At 37.1% G+C, this 17392-nt stretch overlaps 1 protein-coding gene across 3 annotated transcripts in view; it reads right to left on the bottom strand.

The window, feature by feature from the left end:
* Positions 1–17392, bottom strand: part of YTHDC2 (YTH N6-methyladenosine RNA binding protein C2) — a 245818-nt gene that overhangs the window by 215993 nt on the left and 12433 nt on the right. For all 3 annotated transcript variants that reach the window (XM_064595792.1, XM_045891007.2, XM_064595793.1), the window contains exons 4-12: positions 16681–16880; positions 13804–13970; positions 12941–13043; positions 11904–12060; positions 8726–8833; positions 6818–6966; positions 5317–5452; positions 1046–1172; positions 775–840 (exon numbers count right to left, since the gene is read on the bottom strand). In XM_064595792.1, coding sequence (XP_064451862.1) covers positions 775–840; positions 1046–1172; positions 5317–5452; positions 6818–6966; positions 8726–8833; positions 11904–12060; positions 12941–13043; positions 13804–13970; positions 16681–16880 — 1213 coding nt within the window. The remainder of the gene's footprint in view (positions 1–774; positions 841–1045; positions 1173–5316; positions 5453–6817; positions 6967–8725; positions 8834–11903; positions 12061–12940; positions 13044–13803; positions 13971–16680; positions 16881–17392) is intronic.

Here is a 17392-nt window from a genome sequence, read left to right as displayed (position 1 = left end):
ACCTTCAGTCTGTCAGGAGACTTTTCTATTTGATACCTCACTCCCACTCTCCCATTGCGCCTGGGAGCCCCAAGTCCAAAGCTTCCGTGGCTTAATTTTTTAATAAACTTCCCACTTCCTGCCGAGGTGGGGAAGGGAGATCTCATCTAATGGCAGGGGAGGTGGGAATCGGGAATTCTAAATGTTCCTCATAGAGAATTTCAATCAAGTCTGGGTGGGTTTTTGGGGGGGTTTTTTTTGGTTTTGGTCCTCTCTTTCACTGTCATTCAGATGTAGTTAAATGCCCCTCTAAGAAGCTAAAATGAGTTTGTTTCTCACTGGCACTTCCCTCTGCAGGCACTGAGCTTTCAGTTTTCTCAGCTCTGCTAAGTCAATTACCCCAAAATTTACTTGTATCTTCCATCAGTTGCTATGTCCTCTTTCAATCTCTCTGACTTTGTTAGCTTGCACACTTTATATTCCTTCCTTACCATTTCAATGAGGTTTTGGGAAAATGCAAAGATAAATTACCTGTGGTGTATCTACCATGTTTAACTGAAAATCCCCCTTCTGTTTTTCAAAATGAAATAGAGTATTATAGCACACTGGATCTTATTGATACCCTACCAAAAACAAAAAACAAAATCAGACAAAAAAGTTCCTTAGAATTCAAAAAAAAGAAAAAAGAAAATCTCTGCATAAGAGACTATAGCCTACCTTGTCATAGTCCATGATTTACATGGACTTCTTTGAAAAAAGAAGTGAGGGTTAATTAAACACAGTATAAAGTTTTACCTGTAAGATTCTAGAAGATCCACAATTTCAGTCTGTCCAAAGTGTTTAGCCCAATCTAAAGCCATCCTGCCAAAATTCAAAGAGATCAGATTTAGACAGAGAAATAATGTTCTCAAAATTATAAAACTAGTCAAATTATTCATTCACCCATTAGAGATGAACCAGCAATTATTACACAATAGCTTTTAATATAAAGACAAACATCAGAAATCAAAAACAGTATATGTAGCTATACAAAGATATACAAAGAATGGATGCAGTTTAAAATTACCAGCCATTTGATGCTTTACTATGAACGTTGGCTCCCATACTAATTAACTGCTCTACTTGACTTGAAAAACCTCGTCCTGCAGCAACCATCAGAGCTGTTGCACTGGTTTCACTATGCCTGTAATCAACTAAAGCAAGGAAAAGATAAATACAGGTTATATTTCCAAATTGTTCTCAATCATTTTAATTTCTTTTTAACTTAAATGAGAGAATTGTCTGTCAGGAGAATTAACCTGGGACTTGCTCCTTCATCCAGCCACATGATAACAGTATTACATAACCCTTAACTCAGATCTGTTATAAATATGCTCTTAATATAAACAGGATGGAAGAGGGACTATCATTTGGAAGGTAGGAGAACGAGAGATAGTTGTTCAGCTGTCTTAAGCTCACCACGATAATTAAAACAGAAGAGGAAAGCTAGTAACTTGCAGAACCCTTAAATAAACTTCCTAAGCCTAGATACTGTCTTGATCACCAAATGACAAGATATAATTAAAGAATTTAAAAGTTAAGGCTCATCAGTAACTAGAAAAGAATGCTTAAAAGTGCAAAGTTCAAGACCACCTGTTTTTGTTCTTTTGCTTTGCTTTGATTCCCCCATCATTCCAGACTGTTACTTTGAGATGCTTAATGGAAATAACACTGGCAGAAAGTTTACTTCCCATAAAAGCCCTCCATGAGAAAAATAATTAAAGTTCTAGTGAATTTAATTTCCTTCCTAGAATATATTTCTCAAGAAATGCAATATATTATTAACTGCTTAGCACCAACTGGCTTAAATTACAAAATTGGTGATTTCAAAAAGAAATTATCACTGAAAAAAAAAAACTCTGCAGTAAAATTTAAGATAATTACAAATAGGAAATTTTAATTTTCCATAGATACCCAATTATCCTCATTGTTTAATAATACTCTAAAACTTGGTAACCATTATTAATATAAGTCAATGGTTCTTAAAGTGGGGAGGACTTACAAGAGAATTACCTCAGGCTTATTTCTGAAAGCACAGATAGCCACGACTGACTCCAAGATTCAGAGTCAGTAGGTCTGGGATGGCCACACATGTATTTTTAAAAAGGTCTAAAAGATTATGATCTGTACTCACTGTATGAGAATTACTGCTTCAACTGAATATTCATTTGATAGCCTTGGAGAAAAGAACCAAAATGTGTATATTTTGAGCAGCAGGGTATGACTAAGTGTGGGTGTTTTAAAATATCCAACAATTCTTTAGTACTCCTCCCTTCAAGAGGTGGAGCCTAAATTCCCTTCTTGAGTATGAACTAGACTAAGTGACTAACTCTAAAAGGTACCTACGGCTTCCTGCTTGCTTTTTCTCCTTCTCTTTTGCCTCACTCACTCAGAAAGAAGCCAGCTGCCACATCCTGGGACAAGTAAGACAGCCAGCCCTATGAAAGTCTAAATGGCAAGAACTGAGGCCTTCTGCCAAAAGAGGAGACAACCTGAGGCCTCTTACCAATAGCCACATGAGTGAGCGTCTTGGAAGCAGATCCTCCAGCTCTCAGTGAACCTTCAGATGACCAAAGCCCCAGACAACAGCTTCACTACTACTTTATCAGTCACTAGAAGCCAGAACCACTCACAGATTCTTGAGTCTCAGAAACAATGTGAGATAATAAATGTTTTAGGTTGCTAAGGTTGGGAATCATTCGTCATGCAGCAATAGATGACTAGGACAGTAAGCATGACAAAGAATGCCTGTCTCACTAATTACTAGCTGCTTCCACTGGATTCCATGGAGAAATTGATGGCATTAAAAAGAAACCTATGGGGGCGCCTGGGTGGCTCAGTTGTTAAGCGTCTGCCTTCAGCTCAGGTCATGATCCCAGGGTCCTGGGATCGAGTCCCACATCGGGCTCCCTGCTCAGCAGGGAGTCTGCTTCTCCCTCTCCCACTCCCCCTGCTTGCGTTCCCTCTCTCGCTGTGTCTCTCTCTGTCAAATAAATAAAATCTTAAAAAAAAAAAAAAAAAAGAAACCTACGAAGCAGAAGGTTTCCTGGATTACATGAAGTATTTTCAACTCTGGTGCCAATTAAGGGTTGAGATTTTAGAAGGGAAATAAAAAGATGCGAAGTCAATAACTGTTCAAAGAGCTATTAACATTTTTGTTTACTTCAGATAGCTTAAGACATTAGAATACCGCATTCTAGAAAATATCTAGTGAAACTTTTATAAAGATGAGGGACGCAGGGGCACCTGTGTGGCTCAGTCAGTAGAGCATGTGACTCCTGATCTCAGGGTTGTGAGTTCGAGCCCCACGCTGGGTATAGAAATTACTTAAAAATAAAATCTTTAAAAGAAAAAAAAAGATGAGGAACCTGGATCCATAGGATGATGATATCGAAGTATACACTAAAGAAATATCTAGGAAGAAGGTCAAGAATAATATATTAATGCTTCATAAATATTTTAAAGCAACATGCTTCAGAGTTCAAATTTTCCTAACTTTCAGTTAAGATTGCTAAGCTTTTTTCTGTGGGAGGAAAAAAAAAAAGACTGCCAGAAAACTGGAGATGAACAAATGTCCACATTTCCAAATACAAAAAATTACTTTTCGAAATAGATAGTTTTTTAATAACCAATAAGCTGAAAAAAATAGAGCAAGAGAAACCAAAATACATTGGGGCGCCTGGGTGGCTCAGTCGGTTAAGCGTCTGCTTCGGCTCAGGTCATGATCCCAGGGTCCTGGGATCGAGTCCCACATGGGGCTCCCTGCTCAGTGGGGAGTCTGCTTCTCCCCCACCGCCCCTCCCTGCCCCCACTCATGCGCTCTCTCTCAAATTAAATAAATAAAATCTTTTCTAAAAAAATGACTTACTTTATGTTTTGTTGCCTCAGCAACTAGGTGAAAATTCAGTTTCAAAACGTCTGGGATGGCCAGGCACATGAATTTTTAAAGAAGTCTACAACTGATTACGATCATTTAGGAAAAGGCAAGTCAGGAAGGAAGTGAGAAGGGAACCAAAAGTTGTTTGGGGCGTACCTAGTTTTAGTCTCCTAATAGACACCCAAGGGGAGATATCAAGTGATCAGGTGTACTCAAGTCAGGGGGGAGGTCAGGACTGAAACAGTAAAATTAAGAGTCATTTTAAATAAATATTTAAAACGATGACTAGATGAGATCCACATTAGAAGTAAAGTGTAAACAGAAGCAACACCAAAGGATTGAGGCCTGGGCCATTCCATATTTAAGAAGTCAGGGATTGGGCTCCCTGTCTGTTTCTCCCTCTGACCCTCCCCCCTCTCATGTGCTCTCTCTCATTCTCTCTCTCTCAAGTAAATAAATCTTTAAAAAAAAAAAAAAGAAGTCAGGGAAAAGGGGAAAATTCTGCTGAAGAAACCAAGAAGTTCCAGCGAGGGACACGAGAAAGAAGAAAATAAAGCAAGCATGGAATCTGAGAGGTTAACTGAAGAAAGTGTTTCAAGAAAGGAATAATCAATAATTATAACAATAATAATAATGCTGAGAAGTTTAAGTGAGGGGATAAATTACTTGACATCTAAATCCTTTTCAGTACTGACCTTCTATGGTTTTTCATTCTGTCTTTTGCCTAGAAGCCTTCAGGGCTCTGAAACTGACCTCTGGTTACCAGTATTCACTATAATCAACTAATAAAATCAGGATAGGTCATTAGTGAAAACACATCACATGACATAAAGCATATCCATGTGAATCAGTACTTGAGCTCATATAACTAAAGGTATGCTGAAATCGTCCATTTACTAAATACAAAATCTAGAGCAAAGTTATTAACCTTGCTCTTCCTTCCTTTTTTGAAAACACAAATTTCTTTAAAAATCCAAGATATTCCCTTGGGAGGGAAGGGAGTATATTTATATGCACAATACATATACATAAATACACTTTTGCACATAACTGTCATATATTCACAGACCCCGTATAACCTTTCTGGAGACAACTAGATTAAGAATCACAAGATTTAGGGGCACCTGACTGACTCAGTCGGTAGAGCATGGGACTCGATCTCGGGGTCATGAGTTCAAGCCCCACGTTGGGCGAAGAACTTACTTAAAAAAAAAAAAAAAAAGAATCCCTGATTTAACACAGTATTTATTTGTTCTACTGCGCTGATAAGATCCTGATTTGTCCATGTGAAATAAGTACTCCAAAAGAACAAATTACCGGTAATGAACAAAAATGTAGTACATACACTTTGAATTAAACTACACTTCCACCAAAAATAACCATAAGAGTAATAAAAATATGTTTTAAGAAATTACACGTACCACTAACATTTTCAGTTAAAATAAGGTGAAAGACCTGAGCAAAGGCATCAACATCTTTATGTAGCCATATGTCAGAGAGACAAGCATCCATTTCCTTTATTAACCATGGTTCAAGGCAATTCACATCTTTTTCTGTCTTTAAAAAAAAAAAAAAAAGGAAAGATTATAAATTACCCAACAGCTTAACCTTTATATGCAAAGAATGTGAGATGACCACAATGGCCACAAGGACTACTAACCATATATTACATCGTCGGCTTTGACATAAAAGTTTCTCATCTCAACACAAACATTCCACTTATACTACAGCATCTTGTTCTTACATTTATCTCTTCTCTGCGAATGAGTTTGTAAACAAAGGAGGATGACTCAGTCAAAATATTAACTAAATGTGCTTCTGGCAGAACACTGCGAAATACACTGAATCCCAGTGGTTCTCCCTCCCAGCTGCACACCAGAGGGACCACCCCCTGTGTTTTTCAACACTGATGCCAGGTTCGACCCCAGAGCAAGTTCGTTAGAACCTCTGCTGATGGAGGCCAGATTCTATAGGGCTTTAAAAGTTCCGGAGGTGATGATCATGCACAGCCAGGCTTAAGAAACACTAATTTAATGGTCAAAATGCTGTTCACTGAACCAAAAGGATGTTCCCCATACTACCTAACAACTTCTAAACATTCTTCAAAAGCATTTTTAGAAACATGTATAGTTCATTTGGATGCATTAGAACTTAAAACATATCTGCTTAGGTGACTGCATATGTACCTTCTCATGCTCAAAACAGTTAAAAATTTTCTAAGAAGTATACAAGCCCAGCAATATTTTGCATCACACTAATCACCAATGCCTTTTAAAGAATTCTAAACCAGAATGAAAGACCAGAAGACGCCTAGGAAACCAGCTAGTTCCAGTTTTCAAACAGATTCCATGAAACCCAAGGTAGCAGAGGCCCCACTGAGGGATAGGGGTGGACACTGAGGATGAGCACGCTGGGCTTCTATGAAATATTTCATTTGTAAAAGATTCTGTAGCAAAATAGAAAAAAGAAAAGGAGCAGAGAAGAGACTGAGGTCTACAGTGTGTAAGTGATTTTATAAAGTCACACAGCTGGCTGGTGGATTATGTGCTCTAATATCAACAGTCTTTTCTCAATTTTCTCTTAACTGAACTTATCTTACATTGTTTAGCTCACAGGTTCTTAAACTTTTGAGATGATAAAATATCAGACTGATAATGTATATGTATAATATCTATAACTATTTTCTTCCAAAAATTTATTTTATTGAAATAATTTAAACTGAGAATAAAATAATAAAAGACGCTGCATTATTTGCCAAAAAAAAGTACATTAGAAAGTTGTTCTGAAAAAATAGGTTGTAGCCTAAGATAAACTAAGAGAATTACACTATAATAATGCAGTAACAATTATAATCTCATAAGATGTTCTTTAAACTGTACGATTTTTACTCAAAATATCAGTGTGAAACCAACAAGGTCTTACCAACTGGCTGAAGACAGCATCACCACCGTCATCCAATAAATCATACTCTTCAGTCACATTGGGAACAGTTCTCTGCCTCTGAGACTCAGACTTGAAAGTATTCTCTTGAGCGGAATACCATTCTGTAAGGGTGGTTTGCTGTTTCTCTTCTAAATTAGTAACAAAAGAAAGAATAAGCAGATAAATGCTTTATTTGGGGGAATTTATTCCTTTGTTTAAAAAAATTAAGTGAACTTGGGGGCGCCTGGGTGGCTCAGTCGTTAGGCGTCTGCCTTCAGCTCAGGTCATGATCCCAGGATCCTGGGATCAAGCCCTGCATCAGGCTCCCTGCTCAGTGGAGAGTCTGCTTCTCCTGCTCTCTCTGTGTGTCAAATAAAGAAATAAAATCTTTAAAAAAAAAAAAAAAATTAAGTGAGTTTGAAAATACTTAAAAGTTGGCCTAATTTTGAAGTTACTTTTTCAAAATACATTAACAAGAAACATTTAGTAAAATGTGTTATGCTGAACCTTAAGGACATATGAAACTGCTTAAAAACATCATCTAGTTCGTGTTATTAGTGAGAAGTTTACTTCTAAGTAACTCCAAATTCAAAGAACAGTATTTTAGCCCTACACTAAATATTGCTCAAGTCACTGAATAATATTCACTCAGCACTGTGTAGAAAACCATTTACTGAACTTCTACCACCATGCCAGTTGCTTGAGATAAAAATTATACACCATTTTCACCTTCAAAAGTTTAAAGATATAGTTTGATGATCTGCATACTAGTGCTCCGGCACTGCACTGTGAAATAGGCACCGCTAGTTGCTTTTCTTCAGGTGGATAATCCAAAGAACTTAAGATACTGGTCCAAGGTCATACAGACTAAACAAAGAAATCAAAGCTTGAAGCCAAATCTTTATCATGAATAATGTAGTTAAAAGTCAGCAAAAAAGAGGGCGCCTGGGTGGCTCAGTTGGTTAAGCGACTGCCTTCGGCTCAGGTCATGATCCTGGAGTCACAGGGTCGAGTCCCGCATCGGGCTCCCTGCTCGGCAGGGAGTCTGCTTCTCCCTCTGACCCTAACCCCTCTCATGTGCTCTCTCTCATTCTCTCTCTCTCATATAAATAAATAAAATCTTAAAAAAAAAAAAAAAGTCAGCAAAAAAGAATCTCACCCTAACTCAAAAGGTGAGAGAGAGTGTAAGTCATGATAAGAGACGTATTAATGGGCAAATAATGCTAAATTCTAAGTACAGATGCAACTCATAACAAAATCAAGATTTGAGGGGTGCCTGGGTGGCTCGGTTGGTTAAGCATCCAACTCCTGATTTGGGCTCAGGTCATGATCTCAGGGTCGCGAGATCGAGCCCCGCATCAGGCTCCGTGATGAACGTGGAGACTGCTTGGGATTCTCTCTCTCCCTCTCCTTCTACCACTCTGCACCCCCTACCCCTGCACTCAGGCTCACTCTCTCTAAAAAAAAAAAAAAAAGGTCAAGATTTAAAGACTTGACATTTGTATCAAAGATGAGCTTGTTATCACTCACATGCTACTCTTTTCAATCCTTCCGCCCACTCCCCACTCCCGTCCCATGAGCTCTCCTGTGGCATACCTCACTCTTACCATACGTGGCCTATCACATATGCAGCAGCACATACTCTTCTGCCTCCTTACAACACTGGTTGCATCTCTGGATACGGACACACTCCTCCTCAACCCTGGCATCCACTTTCAATTCCTCTCTACAGATTATAATTTATGGGCATAAACCACAATGTAAAAAGTACACTTGGGACAGAATTCTAATATAATATTATACAATTATATACAAAGGAAAAAACTTTCAAGTGTCCTTGTACCTCCACAGTATAATACTCTAAAAACCCAGTATCAATAGTACTTTATTATTTGATAAAAAGCTTACCTCGTTGTTTTTCCTTTTTGTATTTTAGCATTTCTTTGTTTGTGTATCCAGTAGTTCTTAAGATGTCTTCCAGAAACATTTCTTTTACTTCAAATGGTCTTCCCTGTACTAAATAACAGGAAAACTTTAAAGAGTCGATTTGCATCTTAGAGATAATATACATAAAAACATGAGAATACTGAGTTAATGAACCTGAGTATAAAATCCAGATGCAATTCCACAGGGCAAGTCATCCTCATGATACTGTAAACATAATTCTGATTTTTATGTTACAGAACTGTTCATTTGCTTATTTCTTCCAGGGTGTATGACCTACTTATCACGTGTTTGCCATCATGCTAGGCACCAGGAATACAAATTCTAAGAAGAAGCACAGCTGTGTCCTCACCTCCTGAAGCTTACGTACTAGCAAGGGAGACAAACATTAATCCAATAATCCAGAATATAAATGTAAAAACAGAGTTGTAGTAAGTCCTCTTAGAGAGAAAAGATACCATGACATAATGGGGGATCTGAATAAGTTAAGAAAATCATCTTCTTACAGAAGACGAAGACCAAGAGAAGGGGTAAACAAAATACCAAACTAATAGGAGAGAAAAAAGTGTACAATGAAGAAAACAAAACACATGCAAACATCCTATGTTGGGAAAGAGTACGATATTTTCAAGAAACTAAACGGCCAAGCTAGTCGGAATATGGCAGGAGACAGGGAGTAAAGAAGGGACTGCAGTTCAAGATGAGGCAAGACCTAAGGATCTAGGTCTTCATCCGGAGATAAAGGTTATCCAAAGTCTTAAGCTCAAGAGTGTGTTCAACATCCTTGGAATTCCATGTCAGAAAAGACCACTCTGGCTGCAATGGACAGCACAGATTTAAAACAGAGCAGAAGGGATGGAACCGACTGGATTATCATTCCAATAATTCACATGAAAGAGAACAACATTTGAATGAAACTGGTGATGATAAAAATGAAAAAATACAGACTCTAGAGATAGTCAGAAAGTAAAATTCACAGAACTCAGCACTAAATTGGATGTGGAGGAATGATAAGAAGTGTCAACCATGTTTCTTGGATGTCTGGCTCACAGAACTGGGTAGATGACGATGTCATTCTCTGAAGTAACAAGGAAAGCTGAAAGCCACAGGTTGGCCGGTTGGAGTTGGGGTTTGGTGTCAGACACGTCAAACGTGAGGTGCCAAAACGAGCTTCCAGTTAGCAGACATTTACATTTTATGTATCTTATCATCCAAGAATATTATGAAAAGACAGACAGGTTTGCGCCTTAGGTGACTAGGTTGATGGCAGGATTAACTAAAATGGGCAACAAATGGGAAGCAGATTTTGTAGAAGAGATTAAATATTTAGCTTGGGACATATTAGAGACGAGCTGCTTATAAGACATCCAAGCTCAAAGCTCTGGAGATTAGTCTGAATTGGAAATGAGGATTCAGGAGTCATGAGTATAAAAAAGAAAGTAGAAGCCAAGGGCGTGAATAAGAGCTTCCAGGGAAACTACCCGTGCATCTCCAGTACCTAGTAGAGTACAGCACGGAGCAGGAAAAAAGAGGAAAAACAAATAGAAGAAGGGAAGGGAAGGTGAGTAAGGAAGAGAAAAAAAGAAAATGGATCAGGGGAGGAATCCCATAAAATACCAACATAAGCACACAAAGGAGACCGTGACAGTATCGGCTCTAATGCAGAATACAAGACTTAGGAGGCAGTGTTGTCAAATAAATTGAGATGTGAGCATTTCCCACCCAAAAAGGGGAGGGGGGGAGGCAACCATGAGAAATACAAAAAACTTAAGATCTTTGTGCAAAATTTAAATAGTAGGCTTTGCAATTAAATCAGTATCAAAACAATACTGGTAAGAATGCACAAATGAACAGCCCCATGCACTACAGAAATACCTATAAATCATTTCAGCTCTCTGAAAAAGTACAGTGGCAAAATCTGTTAAAATTAAGAACAGATACACTCTTTTTACTCAACAATGTTAGTTTCAGGAATCTCTCCCTAGAAATAAGAGCACCAGTATATAAGGATATATACACAAGGATGTTTATTACAACACTGTTTATGGTGGGAGGAGAGGAGAGTCTAGAACCAACCTGAGTGTCCAAAGATAAATGGTTAAATAAATCATAGTACATGCGTATTATGAAATACTACAACAGCTGCTTAAAATAATGAACTACATCAAAAACAATAATGAACTACATCTACAGCTACTACACTGGAGGATTTTTCATGATGTACTGTCATATGAATAAAGCAAATTGCAAACTAATGTATAAGGCATGTGCTCATTTCTCTAAAACCAATTTCTGTATATCTCAGGTATATGGATCTATTTGCATATGTTGTATGAGCATGGACAACATGAGAAAGGATATACAGGAGGCTTTAACCTCAAGTAATCTCAGGAAAGTGGGACATAAACTGGAAAGAGGATGGGGCAATTTTGAACCTCTCTCCTATATATATTTGTACTATATCATTGAGGTAAACACATACAACTTTTTCAATTTTTAAGGAGGAATTTAATAATTTTTTTAAAAGATCGGTGTTAAAACAAGTTTGGATTAAAGGACAAGAGAAAAGTGAAGTGGCAGTCTATGTAGAAGTACATAGAAAATAAACATGCGGGCGCCTGGGTGGCTCAGTCGGTTAAGCGACTGCTTTCGGCTCAGGTCATGATCCTGGAGTCCCTGGATCGAGTCCCGCATCGGGCTCCCTGCTCAGCGGTGGGTCTGCTTCTCCCTCTGACCCTCCCCCCTCTCATGTGCTCTCTCTCATTCTCTCTCTCTGAAATAAATAAATAAAATCTTTAAAAAAAAAGAAAAGAAAAGAAAAGAAACATGCAAGCGTAGACTACTCTTTCAAGAAGTCTAGCAACAAAGGGGAAACTAGAGGACAGAATTAAAAGATACGGGACCAAAATAAAGTACATTTCCTTTTAAGACAGGACAACTGCCCTCCCAACACAGTCCCAAAGAGTGTGGATGGAAAAGGAATAGATGAAGATCTAGAGAGTTTTTGAGGCATACCTCAGAGAAAAGAGAAATGGATGCTCTCTACTTCAGACCATTCCCAACTCCTATTACAATAAATATAATCATGCCAAAAAGTATACTTTCATAAAAATCCTAGAAGAAATCTGATCATTTAACTTACTATATATCACTGGACAACTTCCAAAATATCTTATAAAAAGATTTACATCCAAGGCGGCACTAGAAAGAATAAGTTTCAAAGTTGGGTGCTTTTGCAAAAGATCTCTTAACTTCGTAAGTAAAAAATCACTAAATCGATCCCTTTCGTGTACTTCATCCTGCAGTAAACAAAAATAAAACCATGGAATAGTCAAAACATTATGGATGACTAAGCCTTTAAAATTATGGACCTGCTAGGTTTTATACTAATTCAAATTAAATGTGAATAAGGCCAATCAGTACTCATGAAAATTTTGTATTATGGACAATTCAGAAATAATCAAACATCAACAACCACTGTGGGTAACAAAGCACTGCCTCTTAGAAGATATAAAAGACGCAAACTACAACAAATTCTGAATTACTGGAGTCTAATTTGATGTACTTTTAATACATACAAAATATATTTAAATATGCTTCCGTTAGCATCGGGCACAGGTGCACCCTTTGGTTTGAATGCACAGAACTAATAAGTTTCCAAAAACTCCTTATTGCAAACTTATACAATTTAATCTAATGTTTTCCTGACACAAACTCGAGAAAAACTTAGAATTTAATAAGGTGGTAATTCATCTACTTCATCAGCAGCTACTTAATTTAGCAGCTTAACTATGAAGTTAAATGACTACTAAGTGTACCCCTAAGACTGGGAAATACATATTAGCTAAAGGAGGAATCAGGTGACTAAGCACAGAGAAAAAAGAAAACTTTCACCATTCTGGGGAATGCTAAGCACGTGTATCATTTTCCCATGTAAAAAGCACTTTTGAAAAAACTTACCTACTTACTTTATTTGCCCTCATAAAACCTGACAGTAAGAATATCTCTACTTAATACAAGTATTTACATCTAACAATTATAGGCAATAAAAAGTAACTTGATTATAATAGCTGTACAAAAAAACTGGTTCTCACGCATACCCTATCCTAAAAATGTCATTACATATTCAAAGCTTTAAGCAATCTGAGTTATATATGGCAAACTCAGCAATATTCTTACCACAATAACATGTGTCACAGTCGACAATGTACTATCTCCTGCCATCAACGTACGAAGCAATACCCCATTAGTGCAAAATGTCAGAAGTGTCTTTGGAGAAACCCTTTTTAAAAAAATAAAAATAAAGCGTGCAATTAAAACTCTTATATGTAATGAAAACATGATCACATTAAATGTTAGTCTTGTATGTACTTTAACAAAGGTTACTTAAGGTTACTAATATAATGGTAAACTGGTATGCATGCTTAATGACCCAAGTTATGTGAAATATGTATTTCATACCTGATAATTTTCAAAATTTTTATTACTAACAGCCTTTAATTAATTGATTATTTTGTTAAGGAACCATAAATTGATTTTTTTTAAAAAAAACCTTTAACACTTTTTGCTCAGGGGAAAAAAGTGCATCATAAGTGAGCAGCTTTCTGAATTACTATATCCAAACTACTGAGAACAAAGAAACAGTACCACTCATCAAGAAGGTACTACTAGTACCACTTCTAATAATCAATTCCGTTACTACCATTTATTGTTTACTATAAACTTCACATCAAACCTGGGCTCTAGCTGCTTTTATTGGCCCATTTTATAGATGAGAAAACCGAGGTTAAAGAGGTGAAATAACTTGTATTTGATCATAAAACTATGAAAAGGGTTTCGTATATACGGCCCAACTCTTTCTTAAGCTATGTATTCAAAACCTTACTAAGTTCAGTCATGACCTCAACATCTTATCAAAGACTTACTTGAAGCAAAATGATCATCTAATTTTTCAACCAATATATCCTCTGTATTTAGTGAAAGAGAAACATTAGTCTTTTCAAAGAATGATCGAAGACAGGCTACAGGAGAACCAGCATTACCTGCTTTCTAACCGGATCTGATATCCAATTGTTTGACCAATCCTTTCCCTTCTCTCTGCAGCAACTCTTTCGGCCACAGCAATTGCTGCTAACCGTCTTGGCTGGGTACAAAATATACGGCAGGGGATACCATTTTTAAAGCAATCATCTAAAAGGAACTGAGGAATCTGAAATGAAAGTTTTAAAGTCCTATGAGATGACATGATTGTATACCCAGAAGGTCCAAGTCAACCACAATGGAAAAACTACTGGAACTAAAAAAAAAGTTCTGTGACATGTCCTAACATAAAATAATCATAAAATCAACAACTTTCACGTAACTTCTAACAATCAACTAGGAAATGTAACTTTAAAACATCTTTTTCACAAGAGAAACTAAAATATTAAACACAAATTCATATACAGAGCCCCTAGGTGGCCCAGTTGGTTAACGTCCAACTCCTGATTTTGATTTCAGCCCAGGTCATGATCTCAGAGTTATCAGATCGAACACCCATGTTGGGCTCTGCCCTGGGGGTAGAGTCTGCTTAAGATTCTCTCTCTCCAGGGCACCTGGGTGGCTCAGTCATTAAGCGTCTGCCTTTGGCTCATGTCATAATCCCAGGGTCCTGGGATCGAGCCCCGCACTGGGCTCCCTGCTCCACGGGAAGCCTGCTTCTCCCCTCTCCCACTCCCCCTGCTTGTGTTCCCTCTCTCGCTGTCTCTCTCTCTCTGCCAAATAAATAAATAAAATCTTAAAAAAAAAAAAAAAAAAAAAACAGAAATACATACTCCCAAGTTTCTGACAAAAATGCATGGAGAGGGACACCTGGGTGGCTCAGTCAGTTGAGCGTCTGCCTTTCGCTCAGGTCATGATCCCAGCATCCTGGGATTGAGTCCCGGCATCGGGCTCTTTGCTCAGTGGGGAGCCTGCTTCTCTGTCTGCCTGCTCTGCCTGCCACTGCCCCTGCTTGTGCTCTCTCTCTGACGAATAAATAAAATCTTAAAAAAAAAAAAAGAAAGAAAAAGTACATGGAGAGTAGCAAGAGAATTAGAAATCTTTCACTTTCTATGTACTATTTTCCATAATGTTTGAATTTTACATAATGAACATGAACAATGAACATGAAAATGCAAAAGGCAATTAACTTCCTAATGCTACTAAAGGCAAGATGAAACTGGCCAATGATATGAACTTTAAATTCTATTTATATTTCATAAAACAGACACATCAGTAATTTTACTTTAACTCCTCAAATAAGGTGTGATCATTTCTTAGATGTAAACCCATTAGATTAATAGTTTCTTCTTGAAAAGCAAAAAGCAAATAATTCATTTCTAATTAAATTCTCAAGTATCTTCATACCTATTAAATGATATACATAATTGTGAAAATAAGCATACTTAATGCCCATATACAAAGATCATTTAGCAAGAATATTCAAATAATTTAAATGAAAACATATTTGTTATATTTGTCAAAACTTTCATAATCTCTGTTCAGTGTATGTGCTGCCAAAGTGAACACTCATAATCTCTGTTCAATATAATTAGAACCGGTACAATTAAAACCTACTGGTAAAACTTACTCTAATACTAAAACAATCAACAACTGAACAGATTCTCTGGAATGACTCCATGGAATTTCAATTAATCATAAAAGGACTCACACCGAAGAATAATCTTATATATCGTGCTCAGATAAAAATTTCATCATGTTTTTCATTATTTAGTTTTAAAGGCTCAAGTTTTAGGGATAGTTATACTTCTGTAAAAATGGTTAAGTCCTTCAAGTAAATAAGTGGTAAACTTTATAGTCAACTTTGCCTCCACTCCCTTGCCTTACCTATGGAGTAGGTTTATTACACCAACAAATATGAACATAGGAAATGTTAAGCAATTGTCAAAAGCAAATTTATGTGTCCATAAAAGAAAAGATGTAAAATTATATTGACTATTCTATCTGAATCTCTAACAAAAGCAAAGTAATTTTACTATTTTAACATGTGAACACGTAAAGAACATAAACAAGGTCAAATCACTATGCCATACTTACTTCCAATCTGTCACCCAGAGAGAAACTGCATAATGAAGTACTTTGATACTAAACATCCAGGTCAAATCTGTCATACTACAATGTAGAATGGAATCAATATAGACTCTCCTTCTACACTTGTGACGAAGCCCAGGCTGGGTTAACAGTAATGAGTCCCGGAGGCAATTACTTACACCCAACTCTGGACTTTCTGGTTATAAGCACTGTCTTCTCTACCTCAGCCGAAAACCCAGACTCCTGAGGCCTCAATCCCTGCCTCCCTATTCCCAGAAGATGCCAAAGCCAACCTATGTAGGAGGCTTTCTCAGAGGAGAAGACGACTTTGTCTTCCCAGAGGACAAACCCTCTACTTTGCTTTATGAGGCGGATAGCAACCCCAAACCACAGACAGGTTGGGACCTGCGCAGGCCTCAATGTCTACAGTCGACTTTATATTAACACGTCATTATTAATACTGCTGTTAATTTAGCTGCTACGTACAAAACACTGATCAGCACGTTACAGACATCTCTAACCTTCACCGTAAATGGGAGCAATTATTAGCTCCATTTTACAAATGAGGGCTCTGGCTCACGGAGGTTACAAGACTAGCCTCATCCATATTGCTTTAAGATGCCCAATCACATCCCCATTTCTATTTAAATGAAGGCCCAATGTACTAGCTTAAAAGTATTTTAAAACATTTCCTTTCTATAAATTCTCAAAATGTACTCCCAGTAATATCTCTGAAATAACCATTAAAGTAACCAAATGGGGTTTATTTGGGGTTAAAATACAAATTTGATATAAAACTATCCTGTGGGAAAAATATTTTTTCTTCCATTAACAACAAAGAAACAAACCTGCGTAGTCTTTCCAGATCCAGTTTCTCCTACAATCAAAACTACTTTATTTTCTTTAATTATTTTAACAATTTCTTCTTGTTTCTCAAACACGGGCAGAGACTGCCTGAAAGAATCAAATTCAGATTCTCCTCTTTCCACTGGAATCTGAGGTATGCCATTGTTGAGTCGCCCGCTTGTTTTGCTCATTTCCCGGTTTTCTTTGAAAATGAATAAAAGAACAACAACAAAAAAAATTTATGGTCAACAATGTTTAAAAAGTGTGGAAAACAAAGATAAGTAATTTCCAATGTAATTCCATTCGAGTGTTTCCTCTCTACTCAGTCTACATGAAGTTAGCAAGCAATGCACGACTGCTGTACTCCTACGCCTAAGACTCTAAAAACAAGTTACAAATTTCAGTTATCAGTCAAAAAGCAAATTTCTAAAAGTATTTCTGGTGCACAGTGTTTACAAATGAACAAAAATCAACCACTCCATAATGACTAAAAATAAAACGGGATTCTGATATCCTAAAAGAGTTTTCATGCTTGCTTCTATCAGTAAAAACACAAAAAACTAAAATGGGAAACAATGTGCATTACAACATCTGTTATGTACGATATGAAAACACATTGTGAAAAGAATAATATTCTGTCTGTGTAAAGCTAAATATGTAAGATTATGTGATCAGTAGAATAATATATGTAAATATAAGGTCCTAACTGAAAAT

Source organism: Mirounga angustirostris, unplaced genomic scaffold (genome assembly GCF_029215605.1).
Source record: "Mirounga angustirostris isolate CCGP_5_RB_7025 unplaced genomic scaffold, mMirAng1.0.hap1 SCAF_7, whole genome shotgun sequence".
Classification (NCBI taxonomy): Eukaryota; Metazoa; Chordata; class Mammalia; order Carnivora; family Phocidae; genus Mirounga; species Mirounga angustirostris.
This window is presented reverse-complemented; position numbering and strand designations above follow the sequence as displayed.